This window comes from Aotus nancymaae, unplaced genomic scaffold (genome assembly GCF_030222135.1).
Source record: "Aotus nancymaae isolate 86718 unplaced genomic scaffold, 86718_ANA_hifiasm-v0.15.2.pri h1tg000083l, whole genome shotgun sequence".
In the NCBI taxonomy this organism is placed as follows: Eukaryota; Metazoa; Chordata; class Mammalia; order Primates; family Aotidae; genus Aotus; species Aotus nancymaae.
In genome coordinates, this window is record NW_026988498.1 from 3,910,963 (window position 1) to 3,929,093 (window position 18,131).

The 18,131-nt window shown below is 45.2% G+C and overlaps 1 protein-coding gene across 2 annotated transcripts in view; it reads right to left on the reverse strand.

Moving 5' to 3' along the window:
* The window catches only part of ITIH5 (inter-alpha-trypsin inhibitor heavy chain 5), a 92,909-nt gene extending 76,218 nt beyond the window's left edge, over positions 1-16,691 (reverse strand). The window contains exons 1-2 of one of the 2 annotated variants that reach the window (XM_021670607.2): positions 16,548-16,666; positions 5,827-5,871 (exon numbers count right to left, since the gene is read on the reverse strand). In XM_021670607.2, coding sequence (XP_021526282.2) covers positions 5,827-5,871; positions 16,548-16,637 — 135 coding nt within the window. In that variant the 5' untranslated portion in view covers positions 16,638-16,666. Of the gene's footprint in view, positions 1-5,826; positions 5,872-16,547 lie in introns of both variants that reach the window. The other variant, XM_021670608.2, reaches the window with a different exon arrangement.
* Between the last annotated feature and the right edge of the window lie 1,440 nt (positions 16,692-18,131).

Here is an 18,131-nt window from a genome sequence, read left to right on the forward strand (position 1 = left end):
ATGGAAAAGTCATTTGAGGCAGGGAGTGTCTTAATTGCTCAAGGGACCAAAGCTTTGGGTATGACTCATGTGAGGCACTTAAAATCAAGCCACCCAAGGACATCCTGAGTCACCCAAGATGCCATCTGGAAATGTAGTGGAGGAACGGTTAGGACTGCCTTTGCCAGCACTCAGGCCACAGCACCTCTTCATAGAAAATTAACCTTTCATTGCTTTATTTCAGTCTAACCATTCTTTATTGACCATTAGAAGGAGGTGGGAGGGAACTCTAGAAATCACCTAACTCTGCTCCTCTTGGTTTTAGAGAGAAGGCTGGAGCATGGCAGTCGGCTGACTCCAAGTCCCACCTCTTTACTAACCCTTAATGCTTCTCCTTTCTGAGAAAAACAATACAGCCCATGTTGTGATTGAATGAAACATAAGACAAAGGCACTTCTCTGACTGCTGGATTTACCACTTTGGGGGAATCATTTTACCCTTCTGTAGATAGGAAATGGCATCAGTTCTGAATCACCAACTTGTGCTAATACTTAGTGATGTTTCGTTATATTTAGAGGAGAAGGAAAACAAAATGCCATTTTTATTTGTATATATGAAAGACACCATCCCTATTCCATGCACTTCCTGAACAGGAGACAGCACGATGGTCAGTTGGGCACCTGGCACACAGACACACACATGACTAGTCCTCAGCAAGGTGTGATGCCCAGAGTCATGCCACCGGCTGTATTGGCCATGTTTCCTTGTTTTCTATGTTCTTGACGCTCTGACATTTAGAGCTTTGATCCTGGAAAGACCTTCCATCCCAGGCTGGCTCGTTCCTAGGAACAGCAGACAACCCCACTGCAAGCACACCTTTGATATGTAAACTGATCAGTCCAGAGCCACACATTCAACCATCTCCCGTATCAAACTCATGCACCTCAGCTGGGCGTGGTGGCTGACGCCTGTAATTCCAGCACTTTGGGAGGCCAGGATAGGTGATCACCTGAGGTCAGGAGTTTGAGACCAGCCTGGCCAGTATGGCAAGACCCGTCTCTACTAAAATTATGGAAATTAGTTGGGCGTGGCAATGTGTGCCTGTAATCCCAGGTACTTGGGAGGCTGAGGCACGAGAATCGCTTGAACCTGGGAGGCGGAGGTTGTAGTGAGCTGAGATCATGCCACTGCACTCCAGCCTGGGCCACAGAGTGAGTGAGTGTCTCAAAAAAAAAAAAAAAAGTCAAATTCATGCACCAAGCCAATACTTCCCCAAATCACCCCAGGACTAGGTAGCAGATAACTAGGGGCCACCCCAGAGCCAATCCTAACCCTCCTCAGCCTACCCGCTACCCCCGCCTCGCCCAGTCCTTCCCATGAAAACCCCAGTGCAGGCTCTGAGACACGTGCTGTCCTCTGCACCTTCTGCTCCTGACCCACCCAGGTGCCTCCCGGTGTGGCCTGGTGTGGTGTGCTGCCGCCTCTGCCTCCAGGGATCTGTGAGTATGAGCTTCCTCCTTCACATCAGTCATTTCTGTGTCTGTGTGTCTTACCACACCCGCTGGAAACAAATCCTGAGTAAAAACTGTAGAATACCTGCTGCAAAGCAGACACCAGGACAGATCCTGCAGTCAGGAGGTTAAATGATGGCAGTGAATGATCTTGGGAAAGCCAGGCCAGGATCTGTTCAGCACCATGGAAACTCACACACAAAGATCCCCCTGCTTTCCAAAGAGTAAATATTTTGTGTGTATGTGATGCCAGGGAGCTTCATAAAAAGGGTGTCTAATTAATTCAGAATAAAATCAAATAAATTCCTGCGGTCCTGGCAATGTTACGGGAGTTCCAGCTGTTGCCATTCACATTCTGTTCATTAATTCAAGCACGGAACACTCAGAGAATGACAACTGGAGGGAGATGGCAAGAGCACAGGCTAGAAGGAGACTCAAAGGATGAACTGAGCTCCAGAGGCAAGCAGGAGCCGCAGGACACAGGGTCACACATGTCCTTGGAGTTTATCCCACAGGGGATGTGGACTCACTGAAGACATTCACGCAAGAGTGAAGCGCCAGGTCTACTACTGGAAAGATCATTCCAGTATCGACTGGGTGGTCAATAAAGTTTGTGTTAAAAATCTATGATACTTGTAAAAGTAAGACTTTCAAAATTCTAAGAAGTTTCTAAGAAAATCTAAGAGGTTATAAAATGGTCTAAGCCAGGGAGTCAAGAAAATATTTGTACACTTAGAGGCTAGAAAGGAAAACATAAACTATTTATTACTTAGGAACTGAGCACTTTTACGTGGCAAATATAGCATAAACAAAGTTAATAAATGACAGATTTCTAGAGGAAAACTTCCAGTTTAGAAGAGAGAAGGTATCTATAACATACAAAGCTCTCTGATAAATTGACAATGAGGTGGATAAAAAACACAATAGAAAGATGGGCAGCCGAGCTGGGCGGATCACGAGGTCAGGAGACGAGACCATCCTGGCTAACACGGTGAATCCCCGTCTCTACTAAAAATACAAACAATTAGCCGGGCATGGTGGCACGTGCCTGTAATCCCAGCTACTTAGGAGGCTGAGGCAGGAGAATCACTTGAACCTGGGAGGAGAGGTTGCAGTGAGCCAAGATTGCACCACTGCAGCCTGGGCAAAAGCCAGACTCTGTCAAAAAAGAAAAGAGAAAAGAAAAGACAGAAGGGAAAGGAAGATAAAAAGTAAGAAAGAAAGAGAGAGAGTGACAGAAAGAGAGAAAGAAAGAGAGAGAAAGAAGGAAAGAAAAGAAAGAAAGAAGAAAGAAAGAGAAAGAAAGGCAAAGGACTTTATTTTAAAAAGCAACTCACAGGAGAATGACCGTGGATGGCTAACGAGCATAACTTAAAATGTTCAAATCCTTGTTATGGAGACTGGTTTGAGCAATAAAAGAAAAAATTCCAAATTCATACACAGGCAGGGAAATGCAAGTTAAAGGAACAATGAGATATTACTTCCTAAGTAAAGACTGGCAAATTAAAAAGAGAAAAAGAGTAGTTTTATCAATTGCTTGCAGAAATGTGTGTATTCATCATTGCTGATAGACATGGAATGAATACAGATAGTGTTAACAGTAATAGTATTCAAAAATTAATCTGACATCTATCAAAAAAAAATTTTTAGGGGGACAGAGTATTGCTCTGTCACCCAAGCTGGAGTGCAGTGGCGTGATCTCAACTCACTGCAACCTCCGCCTCCCGGGTTCAAATGATCTTCCTGCCTCAGCCTCCCGAGTAGCTGGGATTATTGGCATGTGCCACCACACCCGACTAATTTTTGTATTTTTCAGTAGAGACAAGGTTTCACCATGTTGGCCAGGCTGGTCTCAAACTACGGACCTCAGATGATTCACCCGCCTCAGCCTCCCAAACTGCTGGGATTGCAGGCATGAAGCCACCAAGCCCAGCAAAATTTAAAATATATATGCACTTTGAATCAGTAATCCTCCTATTGAAAATATATGTTGTAGAATTAAAGGCACCTGCATAAAAGAAGAAATGAAAGTGTTTATTGAAGCATTGTATACGGGGTGAAAAAACCTGTTAATAAATTGAGAGTTCATCAATAAAAGAATGTTTAGTAAATTATAACACATATAAATATAAATACAGACAGAAATACACAAAATTGAGAGGCCCATTTGGTGTATTAGTTAAGAACCTGGACTTGGACCTTGAATTAGACTCAAATCCTGGCTCTACCACCTCTTCCCAGCTGTGTTGTCTTGGGAAAGTTACTCACTCTCTCTGAATCTGTTTTCTCATCTGTAAAATGTCTCGAAGAATTGTTATAAGAGTAATTGATGGCCGGGGCAGGGTGGCTCACGCCTGTAATTCCAGCACTTTGGGAGGCCAAGACGGGCAGATCACCTGAGGTCAGGACTTCGAGACCAGCTGGCCAACATGGCAAAACCTGTCTCTACTAAAAGTACAAAAATTAGCCAGGCGTGGTGGCGGGTGCCTGTAATCCCAGCTACTCAGGAGGCTGAGGCAGGAGAATCGCTTGAACCCGGGAGGAGGAGGTAGCAGTGAGCCGAGAACCCACCACTGCACTCCAGCCTGGGCAACAAGGGCCAGACTCTGTCTCAAAAAAAAAAAAAAAAAGAGTAATTGAGTCATGACACATAAAGCACCTAGAACAATGCCTGGCACGCAGTAAGCACTCGGTCAACATGAGCTGTCACATGCGCCCGTGGTTTTAGAGCAATGATCCGTAGTCCCTCTTGTGCAAATGTACCTTAGGCCCCCAACTTCCCCTGCTGCATTCTATTTCTCACTGGCCCTTGCCATCTTCTCAATTATCAATATGCTTACGATTGATTGATTTATTTACTTTGTGTTTTTTATCTATCTCTGCCCCCTTTAGAGTTCAAGCTCTATGAAAGACAAGGCGTTTTTGTCTGTTCTCTTATTGCTGTATCTCCAATGCCTAGAACAGTCTGGGCAAGTGGCAGGTACTTGAAAAAATATTTGTTCAATGATTGAATGAGTGAATGAATGAATACGTGTATGTACGTATTGTTGGGAGGCTATTCTCCATGAATCTCTGGTGTTTCTGTGCAATTTGCAAGCAGAGACTCTAGCTGCCTTTGCTGGGAACTACCTTTACAAATGTACAGTGAACAGCCTTGGAAGACAGGTGATATCTCCCTTCAGGGAAGAAGACAGGTTGGCTTAACGTGCAGAATAATAAAGAAAATATCTCCCTCCAGGAGCAAAGACCAGGCAGGCTCAGTGCTCATTATTAAAGAGTCAAGTGCCCTAAGTTAAGGGTGGGCTCCTTTCATGCAATGCAAACCAACTGCATGGCAGGCGTCACCTGGCCGCCTCTGTCACCTTATGGGAACTGGGCTGGGGGAATGGCACACATGCTCTGACTACTGCTATTACTGTGAGTAATCAATTGTCCTTTGTCTCTGACCCAGGAGTCTCCTGCTTTCTGCTAGCATCCATGAAATGGTAACTAATTTATTAGCTTGTAAGTAGCTTTAAATCTCAGCCTCTTCACAGTTCTTGACATGTTTATGTACATATATGTTTGTCTAGGATTATGTGAACATGGAAAAAACACGAAAGAAGGAATACAAGGCTAATGAATTTGGGGTATGGGGAGGCAAGATTGGGAGGATCAGAAGAGGGAAAGAAGATGAGAAAGCCAAGAAAAAAAAATTTTTTTTAATCCAAAATCCCAATCCAAACAAAGATGGTCACGATTGTGATACTGGTAATGACAAGAAATCTGAACCCACTCCAACACTGGCCAGGTGCAGGGAGGGCTTGAATAAAGGCATGGCTCTATATTTTGATATTTCACTGCATGCACAGTAGTAAGGAAGAACTGAGGTCGTTTCAAATAAGCTCTTAGAGTTTCTGAACATTTGCCCAGTTCCAATCTCTTAGCCTCCAGCATGCACTGAGAGCCTGTCCAACTTTCATTACGTGATGCTTTAGTCTACAAATGTGAATTCTTTGATTGCTTTAGTTGTTTACTTTACAACAAAGCTCTTATTTCCTGGGTAAGGATGTCACAAAAATAAATAAAAGTTATATTTAGGCTTTAAAAAACAAGCCTGCAAAGACCTTTGTGTTTCTAGTCCTACTGAAATAATCATCTCTTTCCAGAAAAAAAAAAAAAAAAATCCACTTAAAGAAAGCCTTATAAAAGACTCAGCTATGCTGTTTCATCTCAGAATTTTTGTACGAGCAACTTTATATATTTTGGAGGATCTGCAAGCAAAATGGACACCCGGTTCAAAATAAATAGAAGAGTGAGGGAAGAAACTTTGGAGCTACACCATGAATACACCTACCAGCCTCTGCAGCAGTCTGACTTGCCTCGGGACTCTGAGTCCAACCTATAAAAGAGAAGAGACTGTTAAAAAGGTGATTTTTAAAAAGGAGAAGAGACATGAAATATGGTTGTGAGGTCATTCTTAAATGAGTTATACAAGGGAGTTGAAATCTATTCAAATTCACCAAAAGCCCTTTCTATCCTGAAAAGCAGTTAGACTTTTTATCAGGGAGTCTGTTTCCAGGACAGAATTAGAATTCAGCCCTGTCAGACCTGGTTGACTCTTAACCCAAACGTCACACGACCTCATCACCTGAGTGTCCTTCTATCTGTAAGAGGAGAATGGAAGAAATGACAAGAACAAAAAGATAATTAGAGTATTTGTATTTTGTTTCATTTTATTTGGGGCTTCAAGTTAAACTCTTTGCTACTGTGTCTATTACAATAAATAAAAGATATTCAGTCTTAACTCCACTGGGTTCACTATTCAACTTAAAATTCCAGGAAACTCTGAAATAAAACTGAACTTTTTTTGAATTTTCTTTATCAGGTCTTTTCTGGGAGATTTCTTATATTCTTCCACAGGCAGAGGAGGGATGTGGGAATGTGATCAATCAAATCATCTTTTTTTTTTTTTTTTTTGACATGGTCTCACTCTGTTGCTCAGGTTGGAGTGCAGTGGTGGGATCACAGCTCACTGCAGGCTCAACCTCTCTGGCTCAAGCGATTCCCCCCACTCCAACCTCCCAAGTAGCTGGGACTAAAGGCACGAGCCACCACATCTGGCTCATGTTTGTATTTTTTGTAAAGACAGGGTCTCACTATGTTGCCCAGACTGGTCTCAAACTCCTAGGGTCAAGCAAACTTCTCACCTCGGCCTATCAAAGTGCTGAGATTATAGGCATGAGCCACTGCACCCAACCAAAAATTATCTTTAAAAAAAAATCTCATTAATAATTAATTAACCAGCCCCTCTGGACTAATTTTAAAATCTTAGCTGGTTGTTTGGACATTACTTATGGCAAATCTGATCAACTAATAGAAGTGTAAACTACTTATGGCAAATCTGATCAACTAATAGAAGTGTAAACTATTATTGCTGGGAGTAATACATTCTCCTTCCTTTCTGGAGGGTAATTTTACAATGTCGATCAAAAACATTAAAAAATATACCTAGACTTCATGTCTATGTTTTTTTTGTTTTTTTTTTTTGAGACGGAGTCTTGCTCTGTTGCCAGGCTGGAGTGCAGTGGCACGATCTCGGCTCACTGCAACCTCCGCTCCCAGGATTCAAGCAATTCTTCTGCCTCAACCTCCTGAGTAACTGTGTGACTACAGGCATGCACCACCATGCCTGGCTAATTTTTGTACTTTCTGGTGGAGACAGGGTTTCACCACATTGGCCAGAATGGTCTCGATCTCTTGACCTTGTGATCCGCCCGCCTCGGCCTTCCAAAGTGCTGGGATTACAGGCATGAGCCATCGTGCCCAGCCAATTTTTGGCAACTTTTAAAACAATTGCTCATAATTAGAAATAGCCTCAAAGGCCCTGCAAATGTGGTTCAGGTAAGTAGACTATGATACATTGATAAATGTACATGATTAGTACAACACAGCTACTGAAAATAAGGACCTGTACCTACATTTACAAACATGAATCAACATTCATTTCACTAGACTTCAGTGTTGCTCTCCAGACATTTTCCTAGTTCTCTGCCAGAGGGATTACTCCTTGTGGGTAGATAGGGTCACGTGACTAGTCCTGGCCAATAAGTTATGAATGTTAAGTAGCATTAGTCACTTCTGAGTCAAGCATTAAGTTAATGTTCAATGTCCCAGAACTGCCTTTTATTCAGCATAGTGATTAGCAATGTTTGGGGCAATGGCTGCTCCACGAAGGCCAAGTTCACAGTGACCAGCAGGTGCAGAGCTGCCCCACTGCTGACCCAAGACGGGCCAGGTGTATACGCAAGACGTAAGACTTTATTGTTTAAGACATCAAGAATTGGGGCTTGTTGGGTACCACAGCATAGCCTAGTCTATCCTGAGAGATGTATTTGTGACACAATTTTAAGTGAATAAATCAGGTAACAAAACACTATATGTAACACTATCCCGTTTTTGTAAGTATGTTTCATGTGTAGAATGTGCATCAAAGTGCTAATCGATGGCTGCTACCTTTGAATGACTGACACTTTGTTCTTTAAACTTTTTTGCGTTACCTCAAGTCCTGACAAAATGAAGATATTTCTGTTTTGAAGACTGAAAGTATAACAGAAACCGTTTTAACCCCATTCCCTGCTTTACCTCCCCACCCAAAAATATATATATATTGTAAGTTACCATTCTAAGCCATTACAGAGCCTCCTATTTAACAGAACATGGGATGGAGAAAAACAGTACAGGATTAGGCTGACATCCACCCTGACTCTAAGTAAGAACCTATCGACGAAAGAGTCAGACTCTGTAAAATATCTGAAGAGATTGATTCTGAGCCAAATATGAGTGACCGTGGTGCATGACACAGCCCTCAGGAGATCCTGAGAATATGCACCCAAGATGTCGGGGCTCAGCTGCTTGGTTTTATACATTTTAGGGAAACATGAGACATCAATTAAATACATTTAAGATATATGTTGGTTCAGTCTAGAAAGGGGGGATGACCAGAAGGTTGTGGAGGGTTCCAGGTTGTGCGTAGATTTCAAAATTTTCTGATCTGCAATTGGTTGAAAGAGTTATTGTCAATAGACAGGAATGTCTAGGTCATAATAAAAGGTTGTGGAGACCAGAATTTTATCGTGCCGATGAAGCCTCCAGGTAGCAAGCAGGTTTTGGAGAGAATCAACTGCAAATGTTTCTCATCAGAACTTCAGATCCGTGTTGATGTTGTTCATGCTGTAGGGGTACAAGGAAGCATGTGAAACCCCCACTTCCCGGACCCCCACTTCCCATGATGGTCTGAACCAGCCTTTCAGGTTAAACTTAGAGGGGCCCTGGCCTAGAGGAGGAAGTCCATTCAGATGGTTGGCGGGCCTTCAAATTTTATTCTTGGTTTACATACCAAGCCCTCCTAGGAGTATATCCATTCTGGAATTCTAAAATGAGGTGAGGCCAGGCGCAGTGGCTCATGCCTGTAAACCCAACACTCTAGGAGGCCAAGGCAGGCGGATCACCTGAGGTCAGGAGTTCAAAGCCAACCTGGTCAACATGGTGAAACCCTGTCTTTGATAAAAAATACAAAAATTAGCTGGGCCTGGTGGCACATGCCTGTACTCCCAGCTACTCAGGAGGCTGAGGCAGGAGAATCGCTTGAACCTGGGAGGTGGAGGTTGCAGTGAGCCAAGATCATGCCACTGCACTCCAGCATGGGCAACAAAGTGAGACTCCATCTCAAAAAAAAATTTTTTTTAATAAATGAATTAATAAAATAAAATGAGATGAGATGTACAAGAGACTGTCAAAGGAAGGCCATCAGAGGGACCCTTGGCATGTTCTTTATCAGTCCTGTAGGATCGTCTCTGGCCCTTCCCTCCCTAAATTGTGGGATAGCCTGGGGACCACTTAAAAAAACTATGATCTGAAAGAAAGCCCAGCCCTTCTCAGGTATTAAGTTCCTGATTGATCTAAAGTATTTTCTTTGAAGTTTTCTCTTTTGTAAAATAGATTTTCCGAGAAAATAAGCATGCTTCAAGGAGAAAACGAGAAGCTGGTTTTTCATTTTTGAGATGACTATCTGAGGTCTCAGGGGACCACTATGGCCATACTTCAGTCCAAGTTTCAACTCAGCTTGACCCAGAACCAAAACTTCCCAGTACACGTAGATTGCTGGTGCCAGCTAGGATTGGAAGTGAAAATGCCATTAATATCATCATCGTTTTTAGTTGAGAATTCCTGATCCTTTTTATTGTTTGAATGTTTTCCCGGTGCCTTTTAAGAAACTAGAGGTGGAGTCTGGGTACAGAAAAGGAGGTCCTGACCTCCAGCTTCAGGGCAAAACTACCATAAATAGTCATCTTAGAGCTTCCACTGACTTCCTTGAGGCCCCAAATCACAGACTTAAGAGATGGTGCTACCCAGCTGAGGTTATTTTTCCAGCATCAGAACAGAAGATATCCAGACCACGATGTTTATTAAGAAAAATGTAAGCCACCATCTCTGCCACCAAGGACCATACTATCTAATTTTCACAAACTATATGTACTAACAAAAGCACAGTAGATAAAGGAAGTTTTATAAGTTACAAAGGAAATAGATGAAAGAAGAGGTCATTATGTTCCTGAGTAACCGTGAAAGGCTTTATGATGGAGACAGGGCTGGAGCTAGCTGTGGAGATGTGTCTTGGACTGGGATGAAAGACAAGGAGAAAGTTAAAGAGAATCAGGTTCGACACAGGAACGATCCTCAGAAATCATCAGTTAAAGAGAATCAGGTTCGACACAGGAACGATCCTCAGAAATCATCAGTTAAAGAGAATCAGGTTCGACACAGGAACGAGCCTCAGAAATCATCAAAGAGAATCAGGTTCGACATAGGAACGATCCTCAGAAATCATCAAAGAGAATCAGGTTCGACACAGGAATGATCCTCAGAAATCATCAGTTTCATAGATCCGCACCTGCGTCTAACACAAATGGACCCAGCAACGTCACTGCCAGGTAATAGAAGGTGAGGTGAAGTCTTCCTTAGCACAAGGCTTGGCAGTAACATCATCAGAGCTGTGGAGTGTGGAATCTCCAAACCTACCCGGTTATCAATTGGGAAAAAAACCTGCAAGTGCTGCTTAAATGTTTTAACCTGGACTAATAGAGGTTCTGTTTTTCTTCCCAAGATCCATCACAGCATCAGATCATGATAGAGGAAGAAAAGTGATAGATACTTGAGTCATCTTGAGAACAGGAGGCAGGAGGAGAGAAACAAAGCCTAATTCTTGAGCATAGACACTCCACCTTTGGTATGGATGCCTTAATGACCCAACTGACTTAAAGAGAGATGCAAAGGCAAGGTTCAGATCCTCCACTCTTCCTTTTGAGCTGTAACACTGTATCCATGATTCCAGGTCCCACAACACAGGTGTCCCCATCCCCGGGGCCATGGACAGGTACCAGTTGGTGGCCTGTTAGGAACTGGGCCACACAGCAGGAGGTGAGCAGGGTGTGAGACGTCATTACCACCTGAGCTCCGCCTCCTAATGCTCCAGGCATTAGATTCTCAGAGGAGGCAAAGCCTACTGTAAACTGTGCATGCAAGGAATCCAGGTTGCGTGCTCCTTACGAGATTCTTACTAATGCCTGATGATTTGAGGTGGAGCAATTTCATCCCAAAACTATCCCTCACACCCTCAGTCCATGGAAAACTTGTCTTTCATGAAACCACTTCCTGGTGCTAAAAAGTTTGGGGACTGCTGCCTTAACAGATCCAAGAGGCATTACACTTACGCCAGCCTCAGCCAAACACCTTCAAATGACTGAATTTGCGAGTTCCTACAGGGATCCGTACAAGGAATTTATCCATCACCTGGCCCCATTCTTCTGAGAGCATTCTGAAATGCTGAAACCAAAACCCAGAAACTAAAGGGCCAATTGCCTTAGAGGTCTGCTATAGGACCTGGAACAGAACCAAGGGCTAGTTGTTGGAAAGTCACCTGAGATCCCATTTATCATGTCGGCTGAGAACAGTTAGTCTGAGAACATTCCCATTTGGGTAATTCTATATCACTTACCCAAAATTTTTCTTCCTTGAAAGTAATATTGCTGTAAGTTGTTTAGCTATTAACCATTTGCAATTTGGGATGCCTATCACCTTGGTAATGGAAGAAGAAACTTGATATTCCAGTTAAAATCCAAACAATTTCCAGGAATTTTTTTTTAAGTGTTTTTTGAGACTCAACTCACATCACCCAGGCTGGAATGCAGCGGTGTAATCACGGCTCACTGCAGCCTTGACTACCCAGGCTCAGGTGATCCTCCCACCTCAGCCTCCCAAGTACCTGGGACTACAGGTGCACACCACCATGCCCAGCTAATTTTTCTATTTTTAGTAGACATGGGGTTTCAACCATGTTGTCCAGGCTGGTCTTGAACTCCTGGGCTCAAGCCATCTGCCCACCTCAGCCTCCCAAACTGCTGGGATTACAGGCATGAATCATTGTGCCTGTAATCAGTTATGGAATAATGGTTCATGCCTGTAATCCCAGCAGATCTATTAAAATTTTTTAAAAGCAACTGGCATTGGGCAAGTCACCCTGTATCTTTTCTTTACTTATGAAAAATCAGGGGCCAGGCATGTTGGCTCATGCCTGTAATCCCAGCAGTTTATGAAGTCAAGGCAGGCCCATTATCTGAGATCAGGAGTTCAAGACCAGCCTGGCCAACATGGTGAAACCCCATCTCTACAAAAATACAAAAAGTAGCCAGGCTTGGTGGTGCACGCTTGTAGTCCCAGCTACTTGGGAGGCTGAGGCAGTACAATCGCTTGAACCTAAGAGGCAGAGGTTGCAGTGAACCGAGATCACACCACTGCACTCCAGCCTGGGTGACAGAGTGAGACTGTTTCAAAAGAGAGAGAGAGAGAGAGAGAGAGAGAGAGAGAGAAAATAAAAATCAGGAAACTGGATGTTGCTTGTGAGAAAATAATGAGTGGTTCAGAACCCTCCTCCTAAAAAAAGCTCAGGTCTTCATCCTCTGGCCCCCGTCTTTCTAAATCAACCTACCCTACTGTTCCTTAGTTCCAGAAACACCTGACCAGCATTCCCAGCAGCAACTCTGATGACAAGATAAGCAAGATCTCCTTATATCTGAGCATCCAAGGACTTGGGGAAAGTGCTAGTTAGGAACACTAAGTCACACACAGCTCATCACTCAGCTCTCAGGACTTCCCCACCCTTCCTTTCCGTCCCCAAGAAATGACATGTGGCTGCTTTGGGAGTGACCAAATCTCTGGAATTTCTTCCCCAGTATACTCCTTCCACACTCTGCCCTACAAACTAATTTCAACAATCCAGCCCTGCACATAATGGAGACGTGATTGAGTGGCCTGTAGCTTGCAGCATCTTTCACTGGCTTTGTTTCTTAAAGAGTTAAAAAAAAAAAAAAATAGCTGTCTTGATTGTTGTTGTTTATTCCCCTCAAATGCAAAGATTTAGTTCTGAGTGAGAATGTACAAAAAAAATTTAAATCTGGAAATGTCCAATTCAGGGAATTAGAAATGTATCACCACAATGGATGTTTGATTTACAACCAGCATGTATTGCACATCACGTATGTGCCATGAGCTATGAATACAAATCGCATTTAAACAAATCCAATTAAACTACAAAAGTGAATGTGGCTTGCTGTCTGAAGGAGGCGCTGAGAGCCCCAGCTTTTGTGTTCAGCACGCCCACACTCCAACCCAGGCTTTGCACATAGTAGGTTGTTGCAGCCGTCACTTCCTGGAAAGGACTTCCTGGTTGTCCTTTGTCAAATGAGTACACTGAGGTGTTACAGCGGTAGTCAGAGACTTAACTAGGCTGTGCATAAATAGCAAAAGCAGCTAAGATTACCTGAGAGTTTATGCAAATGCTTTGCCCGAATTAACTCATTTAATCTTCAAACAACCATAAAAGCAGAAATGTGTTTATTATTTTATGAAAATGTAGTTATTATCTAGAAGTTAATAAAACGTAAGCTCCAGGATGCCTCACTTGTGCAAGCCCCTAAAAATGGGTGACATTTGTGGTGCTGTCAGAATGCCAAAGTGTGTAATTTGTTGTACTTTCTTTGTGATTCTAAATAAATGGTCATTTTGGTACCTAATTTTGTAGTCATAATTTGATACTTTTTTCCTTCAAGAGGGCCCTGAAAATTGTGTAAACTTCACTTTCCTCTCAAAGCCTGGATCCACCCCTGCCTATGCAGTAGGAATTATTAACAATTCTATCTTTCAGATGATGAAACTGAGACCCAGAGACGTTAAGTGACTTGCCCAAGAACACACAGCCAGTAAGTGACGGGGCCCAGATTTGAACCCAGGCAGTCTGGCACCACATGGCGTACTCAATAAGAGCACATTATTCTCTCTTATTATTTTCACATAAAGCTCCTAGCAAACTCTCCACGACACTGGGACATTACGGATACTCCATAACTGATGGCTTTTACTATTTTGTCCATTTAAAACTGCTTTGATAATAATGGGAATATAACTCTATCTTTATTTAAAGAAACCATATAATTTAAACTAACAAAACAGGTAACTGTAGCAGACAGTTTTTCTACAAGGGACTTTCTTTTAAATACTAATTGCCAAAAAGATTCTTTTAAAATACTGCTATTCGAAGTGTGCCGCTGGGTGCAGTGGCTTATGCCTGTAATCCCAGCACTTTGGGAGACCAGGGCAGGTGAATCACTTGAGCTCAGGAGTTTGAAATCAGCCTGGCCAGCGTGATGAAACCCCGTCTCTATTAAAAATACAAAAATTAGCTGGGAGTGATGAAGCACACCTGTAATCCCATCTGCTTCAGAGGCTGAGGCATGTGAATCACTTGAACCTGGGAGTGGGAGGTTACAGAGAGCAGAGATCCCACCACCGCACTCCAGCCTGGGTGACACCACAGTGAGATTCTGTCTCAAATAAAAAAGTGTGGTCCATGGACCACCTGCACCAGAATCATCGGGGCCCCATCCCAATCCTAATGGATCTAAACCAACGGAAGTGGGACTCAGGAAGCTGAACATAAAAATTTCATAAGATTTGCATAGACTTCCATTTTTAAAAATTAAGTTTACATATAATTTTAAAGACCATAATGATTGAGAATAGAGCACTCATTACATTCCCAGGTTCTGCTCTAAGAGTTAAGTATTTGAATTGTTTCACTCTTCAAAATTCTAGTTAAGTAACTGCATCATCCCCATACAGAGATAGAGGCTCATAAACATTAAGTAACTCCTCAGTAAGTGCAGACCCAGGATTTGAACCCAGAATATTGATGCTGAGCCCATGTCCTCAAACCCTATATCACAAAAACAAAATAAAAAAAGAATGGATTAGGGATAAAAGGTAAAATTGCAAGTTCATAGAACTTTATACTTTAGGTTTTTTTTTTTCCTGATTTAATCATTTTCAAGATAAATATTGTCTTGGATTGAAGACAGCATGAAATCACTAAAAGAGGTCAAACACATGTTTATCTATGACAGAAAGTCCCAGGATTGTTAAGCCTACTTGACCTTGTAGATGTTAGAGTTTAAACAGTCTTCCTAGTTCATACACAGAATCTTTGTTTCCATCCATCCCACACTCTCCTGTCTCCACGCCCCCAAAAAAGTTTCAAGATCTTTACCCTAAATTCCTTCACTCAGCACTTCAGCAGCATGAATCTAAGCCCAAGGCCAGCATTACGTGCTGACAGTGTTTTCAGCCCTTCTGGTGTCATAGTTCATTCAGTCCTCACAACCCTATCCTTTCTCCACATTTCACAGAAGAGGAATGTGAGGCCGAAAGGAAGTTACCCAGGGTCCCAGAGCTGATAAGTGACAGAAGCAAGAATCAACCCCACACGTCCCAGCACCAAGCACATGCCTTCAGCCACTTGCTAAAACATCTCCAGTTATTGAGTTCCCGCTGTATACCAGGTCCTTAACACAAACTAGCTGAGTCCTTACAACTTTGCTCAAAAAGAGCCGTATTCCCTGCCCTGACCAATGAGGACTTGAAGGCTCTGAGAGATGAACGGACTTGCCCAGAACACACGACTAAGTAGAGCTCAGCCTGTCTCTTTGCAGCCAAAGCCTGCACTTCTCCAACACCACTACCATGCCTCCTGGGACTTTTATTAGCTATTCCCTCCCTAGAGAGGTGCCATTACTTCCACTTTGCTATTAAGCACATTCACAGGACAGAGAGCATGAAACCGTCTTCATGTTTAGGCAGTTGGTCTTTAACTCTGCTCTGAAAAACAGGGGCTGGAAAAGGGAGAAGAGGTCCGCCTACTTGCATCTTCCACCCTGCACAAACACGCTGGGAGCTAAACGGCTTAAATATTTAAATTGCATGTGTGTGAACAGCACTTCTACTTTGTGACGGGGCCATGTGGCGCGTTAGATCTCAATGCTATTGGTGTGAACCCTATTCATACTTTTTAAAGACAAAAATGCCAGTCTATTCATCATTTTATTGACATTTGATATTTGCAGGTTTTATTCGCCTGTGAGGTTAAGAGACATTTAAAACGCAAATCCTGACAAACGCACAGACCAGCAACTGGAGGAACCCAGACGCTTTGGTTCTCGCTGCTGGCCACCCTTAAATGCTAAACCACTGGTAGTCACTAAACGGGAAAGTCGTGTTCTCCCGGTTTTCCGACGGGAAAAGTTGTCTTCCAGGAGTCTGGAACTTCTCTCAGACTGCCTTTCTCCCTGGATCCACTGGGAATGATGGTAACAGCAGACTGCCCCCCACGCGTGGTAAGGAAGAAACATTGTAATTATAGAAACTTTTGCAGCTGCCTCCGAAATTAACAACGACCAACAGAAATCTGCGCAATGAGCAGCAGCCAAGAAAGCTCCGCAGGACGAGTCCCGGACACAGCTCTGCAGGAAGCCTCAGGCGGGGGCAGAGTGATCCACAGAGGGGACCCCTGGGCCTCGGGTGGGGGCCTGGGCGACGGTCCAAGGGGGCCCGGGCAGAAGCCCCGAGGCCGGAGCGGCGGAGGGAAGGGGGCGGCCGCGCCCAGGCCCGGGTCCCCGCGGCTCCACTTACTTGCTCCGAAGAGTGGCCCCAGCTCCGCGCCTCTTCCTGCGACCCCACGCACAGGGACAGCCCCAGGCACAGCCCCAGCAGCAGGAGCATGGCGGGGCGAGGGTGCGGGACGCTCTTTGCAGCACCCAGGGCTCCGGCCACTGCCGGACGCGCTCCGGGACGCCCACCACACAGTCCCGGCCCGGACCCCGCCCACCCCGAGCCCAGCCCGGACCCCGCCCACCCCGCGGTTCCCTGCTGGACCCCGCCCACCCCGCGGTCCCCTCCAGGACTCCAACTCTCCCACCCCCAGCCCAGACCCCACCTCCCCGCCCCTGAAATCCGGGCCCCGCCTTCCCCATTCCCTTTCCCAATCCCAGACCCTCCTTTCCTGCCCGCAGACCAGACCCTTCCTCCCTGTACACCCCTAGCCCGGGCCTCGCCTCCCTGGGCCCCAGTCAGGACCCAGATTCCCCAGGTCCCCAGCCCCAAGCCCCGCCTCTCCACGGCCGAATTTCCCCCATCTCCCCAGTCCCGGCCCCGCCTCCCCTGGCCCCGTCTCCACAACGGCCGCTTTCCAGGACCCCGCCTGCCGCCACCACCTCCAACCCGGGCCCCGCCTCCCTGCGCGCCCCCACACCAGGCCCCGCCCCGTCCACCGCCTTCCCCGCCTCAGCCCCACCAGAGCCTCCCCAGCCCCCCACGCCGGGCTGGTTCAGTTCTGGGGAGAAGGCACTCCAAGCCAGCCTCGCCGCGCACAGCAGGGACCACCTGTGCTGGCGCCACAGACCCCTCCCACACCCTCCCATCCTGCGGCTGTGACACTTTGCCAAGGGCCAGTCTCCTCTGTCGAACCTCCTACTCCGTTTCTTGCCAACACCCCCTGCCCGCCCCCACCCCCGTCTCTTTCTTCCTCGCCCTCAAAGTGCAAGACGCTTCTTTGCGGACTTGCTTCATTTCTGTCGCCAGAGGACGCGGGAAGGCCTGCCTGGCCCTCAGCGCACGGCCCACCGCGCACCTGCCAGCCTGAAGCCGGCAGCTCGTCCCCTCCGCACGGGCCACAGACGCTCAGCAGGCCGGATAAAGGATGCTACCTGCTGTCTAGCGCAGGAGGGACTGGCCAGGCTGCCGGCCTTCATGTTCTGGACGAAGGAGAAAGAAACGAGGGAAGCATCTTGACAGCCTGTAGTATTTCTATTCCATGTGGGATACTATGGGGCCACGTCTCCGGAAGCATGGAGAATGCTGACAGTGTAATCTAAAGAGAAAATCACATCACCAAATCGTATCAACTGTATGATTGCAATTAGGTGGAAATACATATGGATGGACACAACTAGAAAAAAAATGAAAAATAGAAACAGGATAGGGCTCTGTGGCTCATGCCTGTAATCCCAGCACTTTGGGAGGCTGAGGTGGGCAGATCACGAGATCGGGAGATTGAGACCATCCTGGCTAACAGTAAAACCCCGTCTCTACTAAAAATACAAAAATTAACTGGGCGTGGTGACACACGCTTGTAAATTAAGCTACTCGGGAGGCTGAGGCAGGAGAATCGCTTGAACCGGGAGGCGGAGGTTGCAGTGAGCCAAGATCCCACCACTG